General features: G+C 37.7%; 2 protein-coding genes across 2 annotated transcripts in view; one reads left to right on the top strand and one right to left on the bottom strand.

Annotated features, from left to right (window-relative positions):
- mfsd2b (major facilitator superfamily domain containing 2B) overlaps positions 1 to 19895 on the top strand; it is a 31427-nt gene extending 11532 nt beyond the window's left edge. The window contains exons 5-15 of the mRNA XM_007229714.4: positions 3006 to 3129; positions 7207 to 7285; positions 7724 to 7905; positions 10659 to 10749; positions 11044 to 11165; positions 11429 to 11512; positions 12930 to 13013; positions 14305 to 14414; positions 17506 to 17649; positions 17807 to 17983; positions 19398 to 19895. Of these exons, the coding sequence (XP_007229776.3) occupies positions 3006 to 3129; positions 7207 to 7285; positions 7724 to 7905; positions 10659 to 10749; positions 11044 to 11165; positions 11429 to 11512; positions 12930 to 13013; positions 14305 to 14414; positions 17506 to 17649; positions 17807 to 17983; positions 19398 to 19449 (1249 nt within the window). The 3' untranslated portion in view covers positions 19450 to 19895. The remainder of the gene's footprint in view (positions 1 to 3005; positions 3130 to 7206; positions 7286 to 7723; positions 7906 to 10658; positions 10750 to 11043; positions 11166 to 11428; positions 11513 to 12929; positions 13014 to 14304; positions 14415 to 17505; positions 17650 to 17806; positions 17984 to 19397) is intronic.
- Positions 19867 to 25204, bottom strand: LOC103026324 (WD repeat and coiled coil containing). The gene is made up of 4 exons (XM_007229711.4): positions 25127 to 25204; positions 21963 to 23857; positions 21193 to 21313; positions 19867 to 20569 (listed from the first exon to the last, which is right to left on the bottom strand). The coding sequence occupies exons 2-4, from the start codon at positions 23844 to 23846 to the stop codon at positions 20400 to 20402; spliced, it is 2175 nt and encodes a 724-aa protein (XP_007229773.2). The 5' UTR covers positions 23847 to 23857; positions 25127 to 25204; the 3' UTR covers positions 19867 to 20399.
- Between the last annotated feature and the right edge of the window lie 2362 nt (positions 25205 to 27566).

Raw genomic sequence — 27566 nt, 5'->3', positions numbered from 1 at the left:
TTACAGTACCATGCTGGAGTATCATGCTGAAGTTCAGTAAGCTCTTTAGAACCACCTGTACAGTAGGCGCTTGATTTTACACCTGTGACAATGTGACATTCATTGATTAAGAAGTATGTCCCAAGACTTTTGTCTTGCTTGCCTGGCAATGATGTTGCTTATCAACTTCGTTATCACCTTCTGTATTCGATGATGAAGTTTTTCACACCATATCATCACCACGTTTCCTGCCTTTAACACAATCATTTCTCTCAGTCCTAGTTCCATTTGTTAGATAGACTTCATAGCTGTTACATTCCCCTACCACAAGCATGTTAGTGGTAAAAAAAAGAGCAGAATACATATATTTTCAATCTATTTAACATTTAACAGTTTAGATCAAGAGAGTTTTTTAAGCAGACCCAATCAATCAATCCCACTGATCAATCTAATTACTTCCTTCAGGAGTGATTGTAGGCAGTTAAATGAGGGGCGTTAGATTTGGGATAGAGGTGTAATCTGCAGGATAATAGCTCTTCTGGAGCAGAGCTGGTGAGCCCTGGTTCAGAGGTTCAGCCATTTATAAAACTGTTTGCCATAGCACTTTATTTAACCTGACAGAGGATTTATAAATGATGGATGAACTGCTGCGTTCCATTTGCCTCAGATGTTCAGATCATTTTACACAATTTCAAAACTATTCCAACAGTTGTCTATAGATTTTAGAGTTTACTTCAACTGGATTGATGGTTGATTACCAGTGTCTCCCTCTTTTGATTACCATGTCCCAGGTAATCACAGTTAGCATTACTCGATAATCCTTAGCATTGTTAGCGATACCTGTTGGTAACAACCCATTACAATTACAGATATGATTTGATCAGTACTGTATGTGCAACTGATTTACTGACACGCAAATGGATATCAATGCTTATAAACTGTATCATACTGCTGCTTTTATTACTGTTGATGCAGTGCTATGCTCTTTTACTCTGATCTTTTATTCTGATCTTGGGATTGGTAAGTCTCCTGACTCCCCCGAGTAAGAAATATGACTTGTAGAAACGTTTCAGGTGAAATATTCTACTTGAAACTGGGAAATTTCAACTTCTGATTTCAAATGGAACGCAGATTTTTTAAATATCCTCCACCACTCACCCCAAAAAAGCAAAAAAGCACTGTGAACAGACAGTCAGTGCAGGGGAACAGCCAAACCGATTTCTAGAACTCTTTCTAGCTGCGTCTGTGAATGCCTGGCCAGTGATCAGTATGTGCAAGCATTTCTGTTTCTGGTTTCTGGGCACACTTGTGCTTGAACAGCATGGACATGCCTGGCTCGCTGGTGCATAGTTAGCTTTGCACAGACATTTCCAGGCTGGCACAATCGTTTTGAGCCATCTTACAGAACATCCAGAGCCATCCATTCACATTAACCCCTCTGCCCCTCTCTCTCCTGTATTGCTGGTCCTTTGTGTGGCCGAACAATCACTGGGGGAGCAAGGGGGCTGGCTCACTCTGCAATAGGCGCATCTGGACTGTGCCAGAATTGGCCACTCTCTTTTTCTTTCTGTGACCCTTTCTGGGTGTCATTTCTTTCTTTTTTTTTGCCCACAGTTGTTTATCGTCTGTGAAACCAAATAACACAGACAGGGGCAGAGGTCAGTGAACTCAGGGCAAATCGGAGCAAACCTGCTGAGGAAGGGTTTAGACAGGTGATCTGTGTGAATTTCATGACCATACTTAGGGTTTTTAAGGCACTGACAGACATGATGGCCTCTAATAACCATAAGAACGTCCAATATAAACCAGTAGGCTCCAGCTTCAACACCTTTGCTGTTGGCCCATTGGTCTCTATTAGAGGTGTTTCCCAAATAACCGGTTTCCTTTACTAAGTACAGGGAAAAGTGTAGAAATTACTGTCAGTGGTAACTGATGTACGCTGCAGATGCAGCAAAAGGATGAAAAGGATGAAAAGGTTGAAAAGCGCTTTAAAATTCCTTTAATGTGCCGCAGTCATTTGCTTAAATCACTCTGAGACTACTGTGCCTGTCGCTGTTGGTAAAACGGGTGGTAAATCTGTCATTATGGGTTGTGAAACAGCACGTTCGGCTCCACCAGCTCCTCGTCTCTCCTCTCATCCCTGCGTGATCCTGCAGCTGGCTTTCTCAGCCATAATGATATGGAGATGTTGTATCTCTATAAATTATACATGTCCCACACATCTCTCCACATCCTGAAAGCAGAAATTCCAACCTGTCCAGATCTACGCCGTCTTAACAACTGTGCTGAATTAAACACATGATTGTGCAGTTTTTGCGATCCTGTGGCTGACAGGATTACAGAGGTATACAGCAGCATCCTAACAAACACCACACAAACAGATGTCCTACAGTAAACATCCTCATACATATACACACGGATTAGCATTTCCCAGCGTTGGGCATTTGTGGTCAAAGCTGCAGCCGTACAGGACATCTGCGGTAACCAACAGCTACTGTCATAGTTTTGGTTTACAACCCCATAAGTCTTAGTATGTGTCAGTGGTCTTCTCTTCCTTAACGTCCTCAAAATGCTTACAGAAGCCCTCACTCTCTGGGAAGTGGACATTTTCTTGCTTTATAAGAAAATAAGGTATTTGAAGTAACACGTTTCAAACATATAGTGCACTCCCCAATTCTAATTATGTTTTTTTTGTGATGTCTCTGTCCTATTTTACCTGCCACAGTGTAGCCACACCCACATACGATTGCTCAGGACTGTTTTAGCTCTTGAGTGTTTTCTGAATAAAGCACAAAACAGAGACAACATCTTTTACAATACTTATTATTTGATTAATACCAGCTACTGGATAATAAAACTAAAGATTCATTATAAAAAAAAATAAATAAATAAATCTGGGTGATCTTTAAATGTCTTATATAAGGGTTTCAGTGAGGTTTCACACCAAGAGACAGATTAAAACTTTTATGTGATGTACCCATGATCATTTAATGTGGATTTAACCCCTAATAATGTTTTTATCTTAGGATGGTGGGCTGCACTCCGTTTGTGGTGGTGTCCTACTTCTACTTGTGGTTTGTCCCTCCTTTCACTAATGGGAGGTTCATCTGGTATCTAGGATTCTACTGCCTGTACCAAACTCTCATTACAGTAAGTGAACATCACAGTGGCTCTGAACTTCATTTTAATTAGTTTATTTCTGCAGGAAATATTATAGCGTATTACTAGAATAGATTTTACTGCCCCAGTTTTCATTTGTTGTTGCTTTTTTTTGCTTTGTTATGTAATTAAGCATGCACAATATTCAGATATGCTGCATTTTTTACCTGGAAATTGTTTAGTAGACAGTGTATATTGGCCCTTGTCTGTTACCAATGGCTAAAATTTAAAATTGAGTGCTGAAAGAAGGACCATGAATGAATGATACTCTACTGAATATAGCGCCTTTCCAGAAACCCAAGGATGCTTTACAATTAAGTTTTTTTACACACAACCATTTATGCTTAGCACTTATCCATACACTGGTAAAAAGCGGTAGCCAACTGCAAACAATGCACACCCAACCGGAAACTACTGTCCACCTGGAGGACTGCATCAAGCACTAGAGAATTTACCTAGCACAGAGTGCTAATCCATATCTGGGCACACAGTCAATTTACACACACACACAAAACTTACATACATACCAGCCACATACACAGTAGAACAATTTAGAGTATTTTTTCTGAGTACTTTTTTAGAGTATCCAATTTACTTGATCTCCATGTTTTTGTACTGTTGGAGTTCCTGAAGAAAACCCACTTAAACACAGGAAAAACATGAAAACTTCACCCAGGTAGGGACTTGAACCCAAGACCCCAGTGCTGGGAAGCGAACTTGCTAACCACTAAGCCACTGTACTGCCATTTGCAGAAAGAAGTTTTGCCGTATCTCTGCCAGAACTGGACCATATATGTTTTAGTACATGTGGACCAAATGTATGTTTATAATATTTGGGCCACTTTTGGCTCACATGCAGTTTTCCAAAAGCACCTCTGCCATATCTGTAAATGGATGAACCAGATATGTTTAGCAGTTTTCCAGCACCCACAGCGGGCCAGTAGTGCCATACGCTTACCAGAAGTGGACCAGGTTTTGGTACATGTGAGCCAAACATGCTTTTTTCCACTATGCAGGCCACTTTTGGCTCCCATGCAGTTTTCCAAAAGCAGCACAGGCATACCTGTGCAAGAAGTGGACTAGATATGTTTGGTATATGTGGGCCACAGACAGCATCTGCGTGCTGCTGTATCATTGTATAAAATGTAGGCGTTAATATAATAAAGAATAAACAATAGACAAATATCCATAAATCCAGACTGTGCACCATTTTCAAAACTCTCATCGCAGTATGGGTGTGCTGTACCCTGACTCAACCACTTGGATGCTTTGTTTGATCTTTAACGTCCATGATTTACTGGTGTTTGTGTCCTTTGTCACTAAGGCCAGGCCCAAGTCTGTAGCCGCAGCCCCCAGTCAAACCCACCAGCATGTGCTGGAACGGGGAAGCCATTCAAGCCACAGAACCCTACGCTGTAATGACAAGTCGTTTTAACTCCTTGATAAGTACACAGTAGGGGCAGCCAGAAACCGCCAGAGAGGGTAAATGCTGCTTTCCTCTTTTAGCGCTCTCTCTATTGTCTTTAAGTGCAAGGCTGAGAACTAGAAGCCCAGCAGCTGCTTCCACTATCAGAAGCCGTGGGTTGACAGTTCACACATCGTACCCACTTTTATTCACTCCATTATTCTTAATTAAACTGTTTGCCTTCATTCAGGAAACTAAACTCTTCTGAAAAGTGTCAAAAGCAGCACTTTGCATGGAAATCCAGCAGGAGTTCCTTAGCCAAATGTCCTGGGTTACTATTATGGAACAAAGACAGGGCTTGGCAGGCTCTCAGGAGGCATTTATTTTGGTAGTCCATTGAACCACAGCTCTACCACAATGCTCACTGGCTATTTTGTGAAAATTACAAAGTGAAGGAAAGCAAACACTCTCCAGTAAGCAAGATCACCGTTAACAAGAGCAGTGTTCCTCACACGCAGTTCCTGCCTTATTCTTCACACCTAACTTAGATCATGACGGGTTTTATAATTAGTTAATAACTTTGGGGAGTACACAAACTATTTAGTATTTACTAGCGTGTACAAGATAGCAGGGAGAAACACTGACTTTTATTTATTAACACTCACAGAAACAAATGCAGAATGGGGTAGCTGGAAACATGTGGTTATCCTCTTTGAAAAAAATCTACCCTCTCACAGAATAGTCTTATATAAAATCTAAAAATTGTACATAATCTAAAAAATAAAAATGATTTGATGAATGATTTAATGCGTATTTATTATTTTTCAGGTTGTTAAATTATTGTACCCAGAATTAAATTGACTGTGTCTAGATGTCAGAAATTGCAGAGATGAAATTGCCAATAAGACACACTAACTAAAAAACACCCTGCTGTTTAAAGTGTAGTTTTGGGTCAGTTATAATATATTGTATCCAAATCATAAAAAAAGCAACTAACACAGCAGTTCTAAAACTGTGTCTGTCTAAATTCTGTGGTTTTATTCAGTATGTTCACTTAAACTATAGTGTTTTTATGCAGTTTATTTTACTGTTACAAATACACACTTTTCAGTTACACAAAACAGTTTAAAGCATTGGTTTCACTGTATTGTTTTTAATCCAAATTAAATTGGGATATAAGTTGTTCTGCTGGGTAATATTATATACACTCTTTCTTCTTTTCTTTCTTTCTTTCTTTTAGCTCCTTTTTTCTGCGCCTATAATTTGCATTTTACCACCCACTTTCCTGTTCTATATTCTTCTCACACAGACTCACTGTTTGATCATTAATCCTTACATGTCACTTTTCCACTGATAATGTACTGACTTAAAGCACAGCATCAATCATCTTTTCCTACATTATTTCAGCACTCTTTTGTCCTGTCTTCAATAGTCAATATTCTTCTTTAACCAAGGTAAATTCTTTTCTAAGTAACCCAAAAGAGTCCATGGTGATGTACTGTATGTGTGACAGACCCTTTCAAAATGTGTTTCAAAAGTTTCTTACAGCTTTCTATGCTTTACTTAAACTCATGAAGTCCCTAAGTGACACATACTGAACATCCTGAGAGCATCAGTACAGGACAGTGTGTGAATGTGTGTTTGTTCCTCTCACCTTTTTTACAGAATTTAGGAGTGCTGGGTTAGTGCTGGAGATAAAACTAGCTACTTTTAAAGTGTACTTTTTCAAGCATTCAAATGTCCTAATTAACCAAAAATACACGAGAGGGAGTGCTATGACCTATAGTATTGGCAGTGCCAATATTACACGTTATAGCACAAAGCATCAGCTGTATTATTGCGATTATACCACAGTTCCATTATTACTGTTTATTGAAAGCTAGAGTTAAAGATGATAAGAAAATACGTTCTGTTTGGTTATAAAAACTCCACGAGTGAAAATAGTTCTATAGCTTCTCTGTTTGTAGCTGCACTGTTTGGTTTGTAAGCGCTGCATCATTGCTAGGTTACCTGTATGTGGTGGAGTAATACATGGAGAGCTTCATTTACAGTGCATTATCGGCTGATAACAGCACTCATAGAACATTGCAGGGTCGGAACTAAGTGTGGTAAAATTAAATGTATTCCATACATCTAGTTTTGACCTGTTGTGTCATTTGTGTTACAAATAGCCTTATCATATTTATTATAGAATATTTTTATGTGGCCACAATAAGAAAACAATATGAATGAGCTGCTCACTGAATTTACTAATTTACCTAATACCAGCATTGTTGCAGTTTGGATTTAGTACAGATATATGTTTGTAGGATTACTCAGTGTGAGGACTGAGTAAATAAAAAGTTCAGGTCAGGGCAGAAGATGCAAGAAGACTACAAAGTGGTACAAGGTACATTTACATTCACAGCATTTAGCTAATATTCTTATCCAGAGCGACTTACAAGGCTATTCCTAATAGAGACGTGTGTCAATGTAATGTTAGGAGTCTTGCCCAAGGACTCTAATTGGTGTAGCACAGCATTCAGTCACTCAGACCAGGAATTGAACCCCAGTCTCCCACACTGTAGCTCACTTGCAGGCGGTGGTGTTATCCACTCCACCACACCAACCACTGCAGCAAGTTATCACTCATTAGCTCTTCTGTGTCTCTTTCTCCACTGCAGTGTTTCCACGTGCCTTACTCAGCCCTGACCATGTTCCTGAGCACAGACCAGCGTGAGAGAGACTCTGCAACAGCTTACCGTAAGGTTACTGTTCAGCTACTGTTCGCACTGTTGATTGCAGGGTTGTAATTTGATTTGTGTAACATGTGTAGTAAGTTAGGGAATTTATAGAAAGTAGTAAGGAAACAACAGTGAGCATATTTAAAAGCAAAATCAAATGTTGAGTGCTTATGACACTTATTTATACAAGTTTATTTGAGCACTAAAAGAAAGTCATTAAATAAATATGGAAAAAGATTAAATAATTAAAGAATGTCTTACTGTTCTCACTTTACTTTTCTGCCTTACTATTTTTATTTAAGAAAAAACTGCATTGTATAAATGTTCTGTAAACGGACATGACCTATAAGATGCTAAATATTATATTTAGTATTTCCAGTGGTGTGTAAAAGGAAAGTCTGTTCTGTGAAATAAAAAAAGGGCTGTGCTAATCACTCCCACTGTGCTCCCACTGTAGGTATGACCATGGAGGTTCTAGGCACTCTGATCGGTGCAGCCATCCAGGGCCAGATTGTGGCGAGCGCTCACACTCTGAAGCATTGCCACCATCACAATGTGTCATCTGGTCACCTGGGAAACAGCAGTGGTGCAGAGGTCATCAGAAGCCTGGCTCTGTCCCAGGACTTCCTGTCACATGCGGTGCGTGTCAAAAACCAAGCAGTATGAAAATAACCCACCCTTGTGTCACCATCCTATAAACCCAAGTTTCTGTGATTATTTTTGAAAAACTTTCATTTGCACTTGGGAAAACATTCATCCAAGCCATGTGATGTTTGTTTCTTTAGTAACAAACATCACAAACATCAACGTAGTAAGATTAGGATAATTAAGAAACTAGGCTAATTTAGTAATATGATAACCTAATTGAAAAGAGAACATAATCTGGCTCACTTTTTCGAGCTTGCTGACATTTAACTATTAAACTGAGAGTGAATGATCTATAAATTTACATTCTGTTATACTATTTATTTGCGGTGCTAAAACCACATCAAGCTGTCCATTCATCTCAAATAGATGTCCTTATGTCGTTTCAGGCACTGTATCATATAATAATATCTATAAAAATTGACAAACTGATATTTTCCATAATGCTCAAATTTTCTTCAATTTAAGAAACTTAATAAGCAACATACCATCATAAGAACGTTTTACACCAAATATATCTTGTCTTATCAGCCATGCTGGAGTTAAAGAAGTGAAAGGTTTGTCCATTTTCACCACAATCTGGCTTTAATGCAACACTATGTAGCATTTCTACCTTAAAATAACAGTTATAAGTCGATGGGATGTTCCCCTCACTATTATTTCAATTCGGGTCTGTGGACTCCACTAGCAGCTCAATCTAAGTCTGGTGAAATGGGCAGGACAATGCATATTTGTTCAGTAAAATATGGCAATATTACTGTTCTACCCCTACTATATGCTTCTTTAACTTGTAGAGGTGCCAGTTCTGTATCTCTCAGCTTGTCCAGAAATGCATGTAAAATAGCATTAACTTTAGGGGGAGGATCAAAGCACGAATTACCCAGAAGCAAGAAATATATACCAATTCTCCATAATGCTGGCTCTGTGGCCAGTGGAAAAGCATGTCCATTTTTACTTGCATTAATATTTAGACAAACTACAGTTAAAGTTTAAAGTGAAACTGCAAAGGTGATGCGTCCTTTTCCAGAAAACACTAAACTAAGTGTATTTGCTCGCTGTCTAGTCCTCAGACAGGGGCTTCTGTGTGAAGACATTAGAAGCTGACCTGAGACAGCAAACACAAGAGACCTCAGAACAAACAAGCATGCTCGGTTTAGGGACTGCTGGAGTCTATTTTCAGAGGAGTATCCACCACTTCCACAGGCAGCCATTCTGGAAGTGAGAGTGGGCCAACAAGCCCGAGCTGAGACTCTGCTGTGGCTGGAACTAATGGTTTCGGGGATAAAACCGTTCGTGCATCAGCACAGGCAGCCACAGCTATACAGAGCCAGCCTGGGTGTCTCACCAGCGTGCGCGGCTTTGGGTAAACCCTGCCGGGGCGGTTGGGTTTGTCTCCGCCATCCTTTTGCCCTCTGTAGCCGCTGCACATTCCTCTGCGGCCCAAGCCCAGGGCGGCGCGCTTGTTTGGGTGCGCCAGCCAAGTCCTCCGAAACAGGCCTCTGTTTGATCTGGATGAGTAATGAAGCGCTTCGCTGCCGTGCATGGAAAAATAGCAAACAAGACGGAGATTGTTTAGGGCAGAGCAGTTCCTGTTTGAGGGGAATAAATTGAAAAGTTCCTTTTTCTGGGGTTCCGGCTAATTTGGTGCAAGTTTACAAGGACTTACAACCCGGTGTCTTGTCTAGTAATTGTCGTGAATACTTTCAGTGGTCCTTAATTGCTTAAACACAATTTCTGTACCAGTTTGCAGTTTTAAAACCACACATCAAACTCCGTAAACCATTTGTTACGGATCATTTTACAGGATCATTTTAATAATGTTATAATAAAACACATTTGCCTTGAAAATTTTTGAGACAAAAAAAACATTTACTCAGACTTTAAATTTACACTCCATGTGCACCATATCCTTAAAGAAGCACATTCTCATTTTATAGTTTTATACAACTCCAAAAATGGATGTAATACTTTTGTATTAAAGCTGTCCTCTTCTTTCCTACATTTTAGCTTTCCTCTACATAGTTTTTAATAGATATGTAAGCAAATTTCTGTGTAAGAAAAGAACGATCACATTTACTTGGTTGTTAATTCTGCTAAAGGAAATACCAAATCCCACGCATTTAAATGTTGGGGACTTTTTTATCAATTGCTACACATTTCTTCATAATTATTCAATTAGATGTAATCAATTGAGAGTTTATGGTTGAATTTTACATAAAATAACTACCTAAGATGGGTCTAAGAATGTGTTCACGTTTATCTTTTATACATAATAATTACACATACATAAACTATGCAAACTTTTCTTAGTACTTTATTTTCCTACTTTTTAAATCCTCGTAGTAAAGAGCAAAACTGAGAAAAAACAGAATCAAAGTGTTCAAATCTTTTTTTAAACAGCTTGAATTTTTTTCCTTATATAGAAATTAGCAGTAATTTAAGAACAATCTCTTGTTAAATTAGGTCTTAATTACAGTAATTCAGTGAAATTTATTGGAGAAGTGTGAAGCGTTAATGTTTCTAAAACTCACCACACAGAAGATATTCAGCGAAGATAAATACACTGCAAGATGGCTGAGATTTTGTTCCATGAGGGTTTTGAATGAATGTCTTGACAGGTCAGATGCAGTAGTGGGACCTACACAATATACAGCTTGTGTTTTTAATGTTATGGTTGATTGGCACATAATATAATACTGAATTATATTTTATATATATATATCTTTTTTTGCTTTCTCTCATCACAGAAAGAGGTGTACATGATTGCTGCAGGAGTGATCGGGGGGCTGTTTCTGATCTGCACCGTGGTGATGGTCCTGGGAGTCAAAGAGAGAGATGGTGAGTGAGTGCTTTCTAGACACTGCGGTGCATTTCATTATCTGATAACTGTCTCAGATCATCTGAGACACTGATAATGAAAGAGTCTGCCATTGGGAGTTGAAGTCTAATTTACATTACATCAGAGTTTGCAGAATAGTTTATAACAATCATGTCATTTAGGAACTATTCTTTTCTAGAGTGTATTTTCTCAATTGATTCAGATTCAAAGAAGTCTCAAAATACAGTAGCACTGCTTATCTAAGACACATGCTCATCTTACTGTACTCTTTTTCCACACTTTTTCCTATAAAGACCCGTATGCACCAAAGACAGAGAAGCCCATTCCATTCCATGAAGGCTTTGTGCTGGTGATGAAGCATGGGCCATATCTCATACTCACAGCAGCTTTCCTCTTCATATCCGTGGCCATCCAGGTAAAAAGATTGCATGCAGTACTTATTTGATCAGGGGAAAGTTGGCATCGAGATAAAGCCGCGTAGGGAACTTCTTTAAGACCTGATGTGAAATGATAGCAGTAGCCACAAGCATTCATTCTTTAAACATTCTTTTCATGCTTAGGATATTGCTTTAAATGAAGCCTTAGCATCGAGCGCTACAGGTTTGCTTAATCATAAAGTCACGCAGCTCCTTCCTGAACGAAGGGGATTTCTCATAAAGCCATTCATTACTTTTACAGCTGGTGCAGAGTAACTTTGTGCTGTTCTGCACATACGCAGTCGATCTTCGAGATCACTTCCAGAACATTGTGCTGACCATACTGGTGAGTTCTCATCACGTACACAACACACTTAATAATATACTACAACAACACTGACTAGACCTTAATCCTTCTGTTATGTTATCGGTCAAATTGACTCATTGTAAAGTTTAAGTTTTGCAGATCTAGGAAACAGTATAGGTAACAGTATTTTTTTTTCAGTATGAAACTTTTTTTTGCCGTAATTACTGTAATCAACACATAATATGAAAATGGTTCATCTCACATATTGGCAACCACCCCCTGCAAAAACTAAAACAAAATTGCAATGTTATGTTTCAAGGTTATGTAAAGCTATTGTGTTTTATATGTTAGTCTTTTAAAGTAATAAAGTAGTAAAACATTAAAAAAGTTTCCTTACATATCGTCGCTGGCCAACCTTGTAAACTTTCAATGGAAGTCAATGTAAAAAGAGGTTTTTCAGGTCATTTCTGAGAGTTTCTATTGGTCCACCCATCAAGAAATTTTGGCACAGTGTAGGGGACAGTTTGTCTGTTCAAATTATGTAGTAAAATAAAAAATGGAGATAAGTGTTTTTCAAAGGACAGTGACGATATACATTTAGTTACAGTCCTGTAAGGAACATAATACAGAAAGATGATAAATCCTTTATCTAAAATCTGGAGTTACACATAAGGTCCATTCTCTTCTGTATACTTTACTCAACAAAAGTAGCTGTGGCCGTTTATGATCTGATCAGCAACGTTTAACCCAAACATCTGTCTGTTGTACTATTGTCTATAAGCCTTGTGGTTTGTTTTTTCTTGCCCCATTGTCTATCTAATGTCTATCTATTTATGCACCAGATACCTAGACAATCTGTGTTTTATTGTACTGTACAACCCAGTATGAGTATAATGACAATAGACTTGCATTTAAATAAATATCAGTACAATAGAGCATGCTGTAACAATCCCACGTGATCCTAAGATCAGTATAGTGAGTATCAAGTGTCATTGGGCCATGCCATGGAGCCGTGCATATATGTTTTCTGGATCGATAGAGCCTTTGCCATACATTGCAGTGATGATTGTTATCTTCCAATATTAGTACCTGACCTCACTAATGCTCTTGTGTTGTGGCTCAGTGTAATCAGATCCTCACAGCAGTTCTCCAACAACTAGTGTAAGGCCTTCCAGAGGTGCAGAGGATGTTAATGCAGCAGAACGGGATTAAGCCTGGTCTTGGACTACACAGGATTTTGATTGAGATTTCCCATTGAATGGAAAATTTAATCTAAGACTATTCAAAATCCCTATCCCGGAAACCGACCCATAGTGTATTTAAGGAATACTTGAGTTGCTGGTTCTACATTTTATGTGAGAGAAAAGATTGATTGTATTCTTTCTTTGCTTTTGCACTTTAGACCCAAATGTTCTTATATATTGTACTAAGCATTCTCTGTCGCCCAAACTCCCAGATGTCAGCAGCTGTGAGTATCCCTTTCTGGCAGTGGTTCCTGCAGAGGTTTGGCAAGAAGACAGCAGCGTTCTGCGGCATTACGGTAACTGTTGTCTATATCTCATTGTGTATATCTGTCTGTGTAGACAGTGGTGTGAAAAATGATGGTATTTCCCCCCCTACAGATCTACAGATTTTGATTTTGCTTTTTTATCATACTGATAATTTTCTGATTACTAAACAAACTTTAATATCAGACAATCAGTAAATATACCCTGAGTAAATATAAAAAGCCTTTTTTTCAAATGATCATTCAATTTATTAAAGGGAAAAAACTATCCAAACCAATCTAGCTCTGTGTGAAAAAGTGTTTGGCCCCTAAAACTAATAACTTGATTGGAGGAATTTTGGCCCACTCTTCTTTACAGAATTGTTTTAATTCAGCCACATTGGAGGGTTTCCCAGCATGAACAGCCTGTTTAAGATCATCCACAGCATCTCAATCAGACACTTTAAACCTCATTATGTTTTTAAGCCATTCAGAGGTGGACTTGTTTCTGTGATTTGGATTTTTAACCTTTTGCAGACCGATAGATAGATGATCAGTCTTTGTTTTCTCATCATTTTAATTTTTTTTTCAGATAGGGGGATAACATGTTGCTTTTTATTTGCTTCATGTTCTTAGACAGGTTATATTTAAGTGATTTCTTGATTCTACAGGTTTGGCAGTAATCAGGCCTGCTTGTCATTTGTAGTGAAACTGAACTGAGCTTTCCAAAAAGTGTGAATAATTAATTTATGCGAGGGCAAAAACTTTTTCACACAGACCTAGATTGGTTTAGATATTTTTTCCCTTTAATAAATTAAATAATCATTTAAAGTGCTTTTTATATTTACTAAGGTTATATTTGTCTGATATTAAAGTTTGTTTGAAAATCTGAAAAATATTAGTATGACAAAAATGCAAAAACAAAATCAATCTTAAAGGGGGTAAATACTTTTCCACACCACTGAATGTATTTTCATTTCATCTTTCTCCTTTAATCTCTGTTCTTTCATAGTTCAGCAATGTATAGTGCCACTCTGTGGACAACAGAAGTACTGCTTCTCATTGTGTATTAGCTAGCTGCATCAGTATGCACTGCATCTATTGACTGTTGTTGCAAAAATGTTTAAACTCCTTACACTTTATATAAGGGCTTCACACTTCAGTTAAACACTTTCATAGCTGATGTATTCAGTCTTACAATACTGTAGAATTATATCACAGAATCACTAAATGACAAGTCCAGAAGAAATTTTAACAGAGACCAAATGTCTATCATAATATAATAAACAGGATGTGTCTAATCATGGTGTTGTGTCTATGTGTGCGTGTGTGTTTGTGTGTACAGTGGATCATGCCCTTCACAGTGATGCTGGTGTTTATTCCTAACCTGGTGGTGGCGTATGTGGTGGCTGTGTCTTCTGGACTCAGTGTAGCGGCTTCACTGCTGTTACCATGGTGAGTGTTTTAACCTATAGCATGCACATCAGTCACATACACTGTATATGTGAAAGATTTAAGATTGTCATGCTTAACATCAAATAGTTTGTTACAGCTCAGGCTCAGGTTGTTTAGGTATTTTGTTATTTAAGGTTAACAAAGATAAAAAAAGACCATCTAGTTGATTGAAGTACAAAACATTTTTTACAGTGTTAGGTTGTCAACAGAATTTGAAATATAAACACTGCAATACATAGAATCAAATAGTCTGAAGTGAGATTTATATAGTATTAAAACCAGTCTACTTGTGGAACCTTAATATTGGAAGATTTTTTATCAGCCATATTATACATTGCTTTGGTCAACAAATAAATTAGTGGAATATTGTTATACTTTTTTTTTATTTAATTCATTGTAATATTCTTTTACACATGTTTCTCAATTCTACAAAAAAACTTAAATGTTTTATGCATTTTACATGATTCTACACGTTGCTTGAGTATACATATTTCTACGCATTTTTACTTGATTTTGCCAATATTAACATTATTTTAAACATATTTAGGAATTTATACTTAATTTTAAACATTTCTATTCATTTTTACACATTTGTACATAATTTTAAACATTTTACTTGATTTGACATATTTCTACAGATTTTTACTTGATTAAACATTTATAAATGTTTTTACTTAAATTCTACATATTTTACTTGATTTTACAGATATCTAGTCAAGTTTACTTCATTGTATCTATTTTAAGGCATTTCTAAATGTTTTTGCACTTTTCTATTTGATCTTACACATTTGTACACACGTATTCCAATATATACACATTTTACTTGATTTGACACATTTGTGCATTTTTACTTGATTTTCCACATTTTCACACATCATGATAACTCAATTTTTTTGTTAGACAGTACTGATAATATATAACAATAAAAAACATACTAATATACCAAGATTTAGTTTGTGTGTGTCCATGTACCTTTGGTAAGTAGTGCATGTTGAGCTTTACGTTTAAGTTATACGGTTATTTATACATGTTTTATATTTACATTTTACTTTTTTTAAATTGCTTTTGCTACTAATAAAACAGGAATGATATATGCTCTGAGCAATAAAATGAGAAGCCAGTATAAATGCATCTCTAAGGAGGAAGCTGTTATTACCAGGATGGTAAAAATGAAAGATAATAATGGACTAGTGTTAGATCAGACGTTAGCTCTCTAGGGTGCCCCTCTGTGGTCACTTTCTTCATGGCAGGGGTTTTTAGTATCCAGCATCCAGTAATCTCTCTCTAGTCCTTTATTGTGCACATTCTAGTTCTGTTTCAGCTCCAAACACACCATTGCCCTAAGATTACAATAATAATGTGAACTGGAGCTGATCCAAGCTCAAAACCCACAGAAAAGAGGCACAGAAAGCTGCCAAACTCCTACCCTGGAGGTCTCTTGCAACATTTGGGGGTTTCCCAAATGAAACACAAGCATACACACACTAATTACAGTAGGTGATAAAGTGGTGCTTTAAATTCGGTGGGTTTAAGCTGGGAAATCATCAAAACCTGTGCCAGACGCCAAACCTCTAGGTCAGAAGTTTAACACTATTTGAGTTCTGTTTGAGGATTGATAAGCTTTTTAAATACTTAATACATTCAATTACTAGTATTAGTATTATTAGTATTATTATTAGTGGGGGTGGGAATCACAGGGCATTTCCCAATACAATATTACTACAATACATTGCCCACAATCCTGATACTGTGATTCTGCGATGCTTCACAGCATCTGTGTTACTGAACAGGATAAAATACTCCTAATTAAGCAAATCACAGGAATTGTTAATATTTATTAATGTGAGTTCCACAGAATTTGACAACCAATATTCTTAATTTTATATATTTTTTAAAAAAGCGCTACCACATGGAATAATGAAGCAGTAACTAATAGTCAAATATGGGGAATCTTAAGGAGTTTAGAGCACCCATGCATTAATAAAAATATTGATATTTAACATGCATAATGATAATGTATCACAAACAAAACAATATGTATACACTATATATATTTATAGTATAAACCAGTGGTTCTCAAAACTGTTGCACCATATACCACTGGTGGTACACAAAGCATTTCATGGTGGTTCACCAGATGACCTCAGAAAATGTAATGCATGCATGCACAAAAAAAATTAAAAAAAAAAATTGCAAACTTAAAATGTTTTACCTCTTTTTTTTTACAATATCATGTTTTTTGTGTACAGTATTTAAGCTGATAGACCCTGTATGTAAGCTTACACTTTAGTTCTTAACAGTTGTATAGGTGCTACAACTGAACCCTGTGGAACCCCATGTTTTACAATAGTTTCTGCATTAGTAATGATAGCAAAATATGGGTTCAAGGAGTGCCATGTAGACATACACTCCTGTTATTTCCCTTGTCTCAAGTTGTCCGACATGTCTCAGTAGGCATACCTCATTTATAAGAAACAATAATATGCAGATTGCAAAGTGCATAAGGCACTGTAGCTCCAGTAGGCTTAGTTTGATCATGGGTGGTACATTGTTTTGAAAATTTAAGTACCACTGGTATATATAGATAGCTGACAAGATACACAATAGAGAGGCTGCTGCACGACTTTGTGTTTTGATTTAATAATTAAATAGACCCCTAACCACAAATTAATTCTTACCCTTTTTTTATAGCCACATTATTGTATTCAGTTTAAAGCTTGTCTAAATTAACTTAAAACATGCAAATCATACCATATACTGGTGTCCAGCAATGTAATTAAAGTCAGTTGTGGGGAAAAATCACTATGCAGAAATCCACATTTGATTGTAATCTTTAAAATGGATTAGCTTTACTTATGTCTGATAATGCTTTTATGCATTTAACTGATCTATGTTAGCCAGCACATAAAGTTGAGGATTTTTCACTTTACCAAACTGCATCGATAAGTTGGTGCAATCATCATCAATTGCTATATTTATTCCATGAACAGCTTGTATGAAAAAATGACAGCTTGGTAAACTGTTCTTGTGATATCAGAGAAATGGGGTCTGCAAATTTATCAGAATTTTTTTTTTTTTTTTTTATATCCAGGTCAATGTTACCAGATGTAGTGGATGACTTCAGACTGGCCAACCCCAACTCAAAGGGCCATGAGGCCATCTTCTACTCCTTCTATGTTTTCTTCACCAAGTTCGCAGCAGGGATCTCTCTGGGAGTGTCCACGCTGTGTTTAGAGTACGTTCTGTCAAAGCACATATAATTTACATTTTATCCCCTGTAATTATGCAATAGGCTTATTTTAGGAGGCCACATACATTAGAGTAGGCCTCTAGAGTTTTTTTTTTTCATGTCCTCATTTATGCCCTCAGTAATTGTCTTGTTCATGCTGTAGGTTTGCTGGCTACGATACAGGAGCATGCAGACAGCCTCACGCAGTGGCGTACACTCTAAAGCTCTTGATTGGAGCGGCTCCAGTAGCCTTCATCATCACAGGACTAATGATTCTGCTGCTGTACCCCATCAGTGAGGATGTGAGGCGGCAAAACAAACTGGCCCTGGATCAGCTCAGGTGATCTACACACCTAAAACACCATGCACTTTATCAGTGATAAAAAAAAAACTAATCATTAAACGTATTAGCTATCAGTTACATTGTATACATTTTAATGATAAATACATCTAAAGAACATTTCATTGTATACATAGTGTATACACAGATAAAGTATAATATCATGACCACCTTCTTGTTTCTACATGCATTGTCCACCTTATCAGCTCCACTGATCCTATAGGAGTTTTTTCCATGCATACTTTATTATCCTCCTTTTAAACTGTTCTTCAATGAAGACCCCACAGGAGAGACCACCACAGACCTGGTATTATTTAGGTGGTGGGTCATTCTCAACACTGCACTGGCATGGTGATGATTAGTTTGTTAGTGTGTGTTGTGCTGGTATGAGTGTATCAGACACAGCAGTGCTGCTGGAGTTTTTAAACACACACTAACACCATGCCAGGGTTACTGCAGTGCTAATTAGGGGTGGGCGGATCGTTTTAAAATATCGATAGTATCTATACTAACGTTGGTATTGGGTATTAATCAATACTTGTGTGATTAGATCAATTATTAAGTTTCTTAAGTTACAACTCATTTACAGGCATTAGATAGGCTAATGTTATTATTTTTGTGTAATTGGTCACCACAGTAATTTAGCAGACTGATTAATAGACTATTCAGACAGTCACATAGAGAATATATTCAGCCAGTTGAAATAAAACTACATGAATTATTTCACTGGAACTAAAACATATATATGTTACCTACAAAAAGATATAGCTATGCCTCAAACCTGAAATATGAATACGGCTATATAAGTAGTTTATGTTAATTGCCAAATTAATATTAGAAAAAAAAAGTTTTCTATATACGTTTCTGAGTTATTTAATAAACAAAAATGTTTATATTTGACTGAACACTTTGTCCTGTGTTTTAATATCATTATAAACATGATTCATTAAAGGAAAACTTACAAAATAATTAAATAATCCTGAAAATTTGAGCTTTCATTCGAATTTGCATATTGAGGATGCATTTACTTAATAAATTATGATAAATTTTTCTCCCCTACACAAAAATAATTTGGTAGTAGTAAAAAGTATCAGTATTAATATTGGTATCGGTATCGGCAATACTGGCCCTGTATTTACTTGGTATTGGATTGATACCAAATTTTGCAGTATCACAGCCCTAGTACTAATAATAACCCATTACTGAATTAATACCTGCTCTGTGGTGGTCCTGGCCATTAAAGTACAGGATAGTAAAGTATTCACAGAAGTGAAGCTGATAAAATGGAAATTATGTATAGGAACAAGGAGGTATATGTCAGACATCGCAAACCTTTTGTCTTTATTTTCCCAATGATACATAATAAATATGCACAAGGACCTAAAATTAATTGTTACTATTTTTCTTTTCTCAGAAACCAGACCATAAACTGCAGACCCATCAGAGAAGACTTGAACAGCGTATAGGCTCTTCCAACAGCACAGACTGAGATTCCAGCTTAGCCCTGGGATAAGATGTGTTAGTGTACATTACACTGTGACAAACCTAACAGATTATGTTTTAAAGTAAACATTTCATTTTGTTTCTGTATTTTCACATGAAATTGTAATGTATCTGCATTAAATATATATATATATATATATCATGCTGTACCTAATTTATATAAACAAATGTACTGTATATTTTTCCCCCTGAATTAAGCTTTAATGCATATAATAGGTCTTAGGTGTTAAACATTGAACTGTTTGATTTAAAGCTCAATAAAAACAATATACTGGTGCTGGTAAGAAATGGCTTGAGAGCATACGTCAATGCCAAGGATAACACACAATGTAGTAACAGGGAATTATTGTGTTGATAAATATACAAGACTTGCAACATGCTAATGTAAGAATAAATAATTTGACTTTAATTATGCTTATTGAAGTTGCTGTTCATTTGTCGGTTCACAGTGCATAGAAGTTGGGAGAGATTCGGAGAGATTCATACATTTTCGAAAATGTAACCATATCCAAAACTAATGCTACTAAGTTCTATCAAGGACATAGAAATTAATAACATAATTTATAGGGTTACGTGCATATACATATACAGATATATACACATGCCTTAGAAATACATTCATTTGAAATCTCTACAAAAATAAATGATTTCATTCAAAACACTTGTTGAGGTGTCTTGAGGTGCATGCTAACAGTAAAAAATCCGTTAAAGCAGGCACTCCAATATTTGCTTTCAGAAATACAAAAAATACAATATAGGGATTTACATTGGCAACACTACAGAAAAGCCACTAGTGCCCTGTAAACAGGAATTATGAGGCATTGTCTTTAACGTAAGCCTTTTTAACATGTCCAGTAAATCCTCATTCCTCAGCTTTGTGCTGTAGAGGCTAAAACACAAATTCACCATTCCATTATTCCGTGTGTGGAGGATGTGCATTTTCAGGAAACACGTCATCAGTACAGCTAAATGGCTTGAAGGGACACCTCCTCGTTGCGCTCCGTACTGTTATCTCCTCCTTGTGCTTGAAGGTGAGCGGTACAAATCCATCGGCATCAGCCACCAGGATAATCCACATTGGTCCTGGAAGAAGACGGATTCACGTTTAAATGCCACTTTTAAATCCCTTTGTTTCACAAACTCTCATGCAAAGGGCGTATAGCCTTTAAAACAAACCAATCAAATTCAGCAGTTTTTAAACAGCAATTTAGATACAATTCAACACTTGTTTTATAGCTCAGTTTATAAGAGGCTAATCCATAAATCTTGTAATGTAAACTGAGGTCACAGCATGAATGGTGGGTGTTAGGATGGTCTCAGTGAACATTATCTACAAAGGTGCACGTCACAAGTGAAGCTATAATCTGACTTAAACCTTCAAGAGGATCTATGGCCATAATCACCATCTATTTTAGTCTCTGGCAATTAACTGCAGCCAAACAACTTGTAACAGTGCCCAGAACAATAGATATTATCCATTTAATATCCCCAGTTGTAAGTAGCTGAATATTTGACCACTTGACCCCTTAACCACTAAATATTTTGGAATGCAAACAGCTTTCTAAACCAATAAACAATCCACCTTTTTATGTGCTGTGAGGCTAAATTGGAATCTAATATGGTGACACATCTCAGTGTGGCATGTATCTGTAGTGTAGGTGAGTATGAATCCAAAACAAATGCAGATGGTGACATTGCAGACCTACCATGCATCATCTCCACAACAGTCAGGCTGAAGAGTTCCTGAACAACTCGAAGGCTAAGCCTTCCATCATACAATAGCACTGGCCTTCTCTCGTCTGTGTAAACATTCTCTGACAGCTGCTTCTGTAAGAAAAGAAGAAGTTAATAATGAGTGAGTGTGTGAAAGGAGACTGTTTCCTGATAATACTCTTAAAGGATGAGTATTAATAAGACACAGTAGTACTTTGCTAAGCCATTGTTTAAGAAAGCTTAACAAAACATGGGCTTCTCAGTGGGCTACTACGCTTTACTATTAGTACACTTTAAACACTTTTCACATGACACTGCCCCAAGCAAATATAATCATGGGATATAGATTAAGTCAAGTCAGGAAAGCCCTTTCAAGGTCAATAAAGCCAAGCCAATTTGTTTGGACAAGTGCTAGCAATGGCCACAAAAGTGTGTGTTGATAATGGTGTTTGGATCCAACCAAGTAAATTTGACAATCATCATGTTTAAAATTCTTGAATATTGAATTCCTTGAATTCTTCATGGGTTAATCTCTAGAACAGTGGTTCCAGGTCCTGGCTTTGGGTTACCATTACATAACACACACACACAGTCCACCTCAGCAACGGCTCTTTAGGTAGGTCATTAAGTTTGATAAGTTGTTGCTGTCATCAGTAAACTCTAATACATGTGTGTGATATTCTAGGTTCAGGTTTAAAACCCACTGCTCTAAAACATCTCAAATGGCATTAAGTGCAAACAATCAGTAATTAACCTGACATACCTGACATGTAACATGGATGTACTGTGGCTCAGAGGCAGCCGGGTAGCTGATGAAGGGTTTTCTCCCATTCTGGGCATAGTCCTTGATTTCAGTCAGGCACTGCCTCACCTCATCAAATCGTGCAAATATCCGCTCCATGTTGTGTGCTAGCTGCTCCAGGTTCTTTTCTTTTGAAGAACAGCTATTCTGCAACATAGGGGGGTCAGAGAGCAGCTTTTCTGAAGGCTCATACCGTGGGGAACACGGTCGACTGGATTCCCGGCTTGCCTGGCCAGCCACTGCGAGAGTGGCCATGCGGCTGATGTGATCCATGTCGTAGTTTTCCAAAGTGATGGACGAGGTGCTAGACGTGGCTCTGTCAGAGTAGTCAACTGAGCTTGGCACCGGACTGGGCTCTGAGCTGCGTAACTCCTCAATCAGCTTCCTCCTGCTGTTTGGGGAGTGGATTACTGAACCTCCTGGAAGGACAAGATCCCTCACTGCCAAGTCCTTGGAGACGTTCTCTGAATGTCTCCTGACCCCGTGGAAGTTACTGGGAGACTCAGGCTTCTGTACAACTGGAGAGGTGGTGTCCTCGTCAAACAACAGTTCTTTAGCCATAAGCCGAAGGACAAATTTGTCCGTGTTTGAAGATGGAAGGAAGGCGGGGTCGTTGGATCGCTGCCGACCAACCATGAGCAGCATCATCTTGCTGTTGATGAAACACACCCCTTTTGGTCTCTCATTCTTCTGCAGATGAATCTGTTGAACATTGGGCATGGAGGACGCCATGATGGAGTAGATCAGCACCATGTTGCAGGTGTTGGAAGCCACTGCTACTGTGCTCCCTCTGGGATCAAAGGCAACAATGTCAGGGACTAGGATGCCAGGGATGCTCACTTTCCTGGTGGTGGTGACCTTCCGCTCATACTTGACTAAAATTAAGTGAGAGGAGTCTTGTCCCGTTCCAGTCAAATTATCCCGCCGTCTCAAGTGAATGAGGGGGCTGGGATCTGACTTCCTGTGCTTAGCCAAAATGTTCGTAAGGTCAATGGGACTGGAGGACGAGATGAACCCTAGAGGTAGTGAGCGCTCTGAATCAAATGACCTTCTCCTGGAGTCCAAAGAAACATCCTGATCCAACATGACTACTGGAGACTGCTGAGAAGACTGGTCCGATTCGTTCGGCAGGTCAAAGGCAATACCAGCATTGAGCCCACAGATTTTGTCCAGCGGCAGCTCAGTGGTTACGGCTACCTGAGCCTCGTCTGTAGACTCGATCGCGCAGATATAGCCCCCAACATCAAAAATGGGGCAAAAGGAGCAGGCCACCAAGCTTTTCTGGATGTCATTCCATATGTAAGAATGAAGAGCGCTGCCAATTGCAACCACAAACCTGGTTCCATCTTTAGTCCAGCACGCACAGTGGATCAGGCCACTGCCCCGGATGTCTGCCTTTACTCGCCTGTTATCCACACGCACGGAAAACAGGACAGAGGCGTCCCGCTTGGTCAAGACGGCCAAGATGTCTAGCTTGGGATGCCAGACGCAGCCCTGAGAAAGCAGTGGGAAAGGCTCACTCATTTCACACGTCTGAGTGCACAACAGCTTGTTCTGCTCCAGGGCGCTGAGCTGAAGCTGCCACACGGTGACGTGCTTCTTGTGCTGCACGGCCAGGAGAGCAGGAGAACCAGAGCAACAAAGAGGTCCCCAGAAAAGTCCCAAGACATGTTCAAACTGTCCAATGACATTGGTGTCGCCAAACTTGGGATCACCATTGACAAAGTAGCAAGAAGTGAGGCAAACCTGCCTCCCATCAGTCCAAGCTATTCCATGCACAGGGTGAATGGCCTGGAGGAGTGTGTTTAATCCTGTTCTCAGAAGTTTGGCTTTTCCAAGGTCCATGATTTTCCTGTCTGTCAATCCAAAAGAAGAAAGTTATTAAGATGAATAAAAAGGCACTGATAAAGAGGGTCAACTCCTTCTGATAACAGTAACTGTTACTTAAAGAGAGCCAGCCGTCAGTTCAAGCCTTCTCTTCAGCACACAGCACTCAACAAGGACTGAGTGTGTGCACACACACACACACTCAGAATAGTTAAAGCTTCTTGCTCTGCTCTGCGGAAACGTGAAATCCCTAATCCTATCGGGAGGGAACCTGCACTCAAGGATGACCAGATTAATCTGGCATGACCCTGTAATTTAAGCTTCTGCTTTCAAAGCATCAGAGTTTGACATTTTCTAAATTAGCCCAGCATTTTTGTCAATTGTCTGCCTGATATTACACACCTAAATCTTACAGATTTCTATTCAAGCATTACATAAAAAGGTTTCATGCTTGATAACTATTGTTACTACAAATTCTGATGTAATAAAAATCGTAATAAAAAAATATTTTAAAAATGTAAGTAAATCTGCAACTTTAAAAATATGAGTAATGATCATAAAATTGGTTCTTTCCTGAACTTAATTTTAAAATCAATATTTTCCTGAATACAAAGCAAACAGTTCATGCCTCCAAACCTTAAGTTTTTAGGTTTGTCTAGTTTTTACGTCTATTTTCAAACATGCAGAATTTGGGTTGATTCCTGTTACTGATCTGAAAGTATTAAGTGAAGCAGAGAGAAAACAGCAGTTTCTTCAAGTGTCCTGTAGTAGATTTCAAAGCCCTCCATTTATTTAGAGTATAAATAACCTATTTTATTGCAGAAAAAGGGTTTTATATCACCGACAAGGACTGTAAAGGGGTTAACGTTTCTCTTTCAGACTGCTCATATCATTAATACATGTCACAAATATATATATAAATATATATATATATATATATATATATATATATATATATATATATATATATATATATATATATATATAAAAACAATCTTTTCGATAAAACATAAAAACTCACAGATAAACGAGTCAGCTAAATAACTAGCTTACCTAGTTAGTTAGTTAGCTAGTAGATTAGATAGCTTATCTAGCTAACTAACTAGCAAACTTATTTAGCCACTGAATTTATGAATTTATGCAGGTTAGTTAAGTTACACCGACTCAGACTCGAAGCTAAACAGCTAACATTAATTAGCAACACAGGTAAAGTAACGCTATTTAGACATTTAAGAAAATAACACTGAATTAAACCTCTTTATGAACTATAGCTGTATTGTAGCTAAAGCACTGCTTACCTATAAAAACACAACATCACATGTGTTTCCACCGCAACAGCTCAAACACCGGCGCGCGAGGATGTTTCCACACGGTCACGTTTGACGTGTTGGACAGGAAAACAGGGCAAGGTATTCTAGGAGTTGGAGTCTTTTAGATGAACATTGCACATTCGCAGTTCGCACACTGATTAGATTACATAACACCAAAAGTAGGCTGCTGCGGACCAGGACAGAATATCTAACAGACTCTTTCCTCTTAGTTTAAAATGACTCTGCTCCTCTAAACCAGTATATAAAATATAGTAGCACTGAATTAGTAACATTAGCAACACCATAAAAACTGAAGACTGAATATTTAAGCCACATACTGTATTCTCTATTGCTCATGTAGTTATGTATTCTTTATACATGAACATTTATACTGTAAACAGTGTGTTTAAACACTCAGCGGGTAATGCTATCAACACTTCATCATACACTGCCTCTACAATAAATCATCCAGAGGCTACACATTTACTATAGTTTAGGTTGTAGTATGTTTGCACTGTAAAATTCACCTCTGGGACAAGATCATAGTCCTGCACAAGGCTGGAATGGGCTACAAAACCTTAAGCAAGGCACTGGGTGAGAAGGAGACAACTGTTGGTGCAATAGTAAGAAAATGGAAGAATTAAATCAATCAAGGTAATAAAATCAGCGAAAGATCAAATAATTATTTCCTTCACTGTAGTAGTACTTGCAGCAGCAGTAATCTAGTAGTAGAGCAGTAGTAATAATTGATGCAGTTTTAATAGTTGCTATTGGTTGGATATAGGTGGGAGCAGTAGTCATAGTAATCTCAGTTGCAGTAGTAATAGTAATGTATGTAGCAGCAATAGTAGTAGTAATAGTAGTGGTTGTAAATAGTACTAGTAGTACCAGTAGTAATAGACATAGCAGTAGTATCTAGTAGCAGCAGCAGAAAACCATAGTAGTAATGTAGTAACAATAATAATAGTTGCAGCAGAAGTAAAACAGTTTTATGAAGAGGAATGGTCCAAAATTCCTCCTGACTGTTGTGCAGGTCTGATTGCTATTGCTGCTATAGGAGGTTATTAAATGCAAAGGTTCACATACTTTTTCCACCCTGCACTGTGAATGTTAACATGTTGTGTTTAATAAAAACATGTAAACATGGTCTAATGTTGTGACTTAGATGAAGATCAGAACACATTTAATGACCAGTTTATGCAGAAATCTAAGTAATCCCAAAGGGTTCACATACTTTTTCTTGTAACTGTATTAACTAGTAGTGATACTAGTAGCAGTAGTTGTAGAAGAAGTAGTAGTAGTGTAGGAAATAGTAGTAGCAGGTAGTAGAAAATCTTAATAGTAATGTAGTAACAATAATAGTTGCAGCTGAAGTAATCATACTAGTGACAGTGTATTAGTAGGTAGTATTAGCAGTAGTAGTAGTAACAGCAGCACTAGTAGTAATAGTAGTAGTATTAATAGTTGCAGCATTCGCGGTATAGTATTGTGTGGTTGTAATAGTAGGTAATAGTAGTTGCAGCATAGTAATAGTAGTAATGTAGTTGTAGTAGGGTTGTAGTAGCAGCAGCGTAGAAGTAGAAGTTATTGTCAAGTTTTCTTGTAGTATAATAATAGTATGTGGTGTAATAGGTCATGTTGTGTGTTAGACTATAGTACAGCTATTAATATTTTAGCTTAGTAAAGTTTGTTTGATATTTGACATTCAGCATATATCGTCTTTTGCTCACACACTATGTCCTAAACTCTCCCAAATTACATAGTATGTATTTTTTATTTTTTATTTAATGTTTTATTAGTTTTGCAATTTAAAGGAAAATACCAGATATCAACAAAAAACATTTGCTGGTAGCAGAGCAAAGAGAATAAGCACCAGTTTTATAAGCACTTAAAGATTCCATAAAACAAATAGGGCATACTGCCTTGGCTCAAGTTTTAATAATAGTATTTATATTTTAGGTTAAAAGAATATATAGGACACTCTTTCCATCACAAACGTTTTCTATGAAATAGTTTTTCCATTTCCAAGATAATGGCTGTCGAAATTGCTTGCTGATAATGTACCAATTATAATACACATGATTTCTGTCCTGTGGCATTTTAAATTCATTATAATCTGTTTTTTGAAGAGTGATTGGTGACTCGGCTCATCCAAAGGCATGAGAGTAAGGACAGAGTGGAGAGACACATATTTAGCCATATACGGATGCACTGGCGTAGGAACCGGGGGGGATGGGTGGGACATGTCCCACCTAATATTAGAAACAGGTGGATTTGTCCCCCCCCAAAAATGAAATAGTTTCGCTCAGCTCAGTCGTACTGTTAATGAAGAGACCGACCGCTAAGCGCTGGGAAACCAATCACGGTGCCGGTTCAGGGAGAAAGTCCCGCCTTTCAGGAGAAACAGCCAATCAGCTCGCTGGTCTTG

The sequence above is a fragment of the Astyanax mexicanus genome, chromosome 1, assembly GCF_023375975.1.
Source record: "Astyanax mexicanus isolate ESR-SI-001 chromosome 1, AstMex3_surface, whole genome shotgun sequence".
NCBI classification, from domain to species: domain Eukaryota; kingdom Metazoa; phylum Chordata; class Actinopteri; order Characiformes; family Acestrorhamphidae; genus Astyanax; species Astyanax mexicanus.
This window is presented reverse-complemented; position numbering and strand designations above follow the sequence as displayed.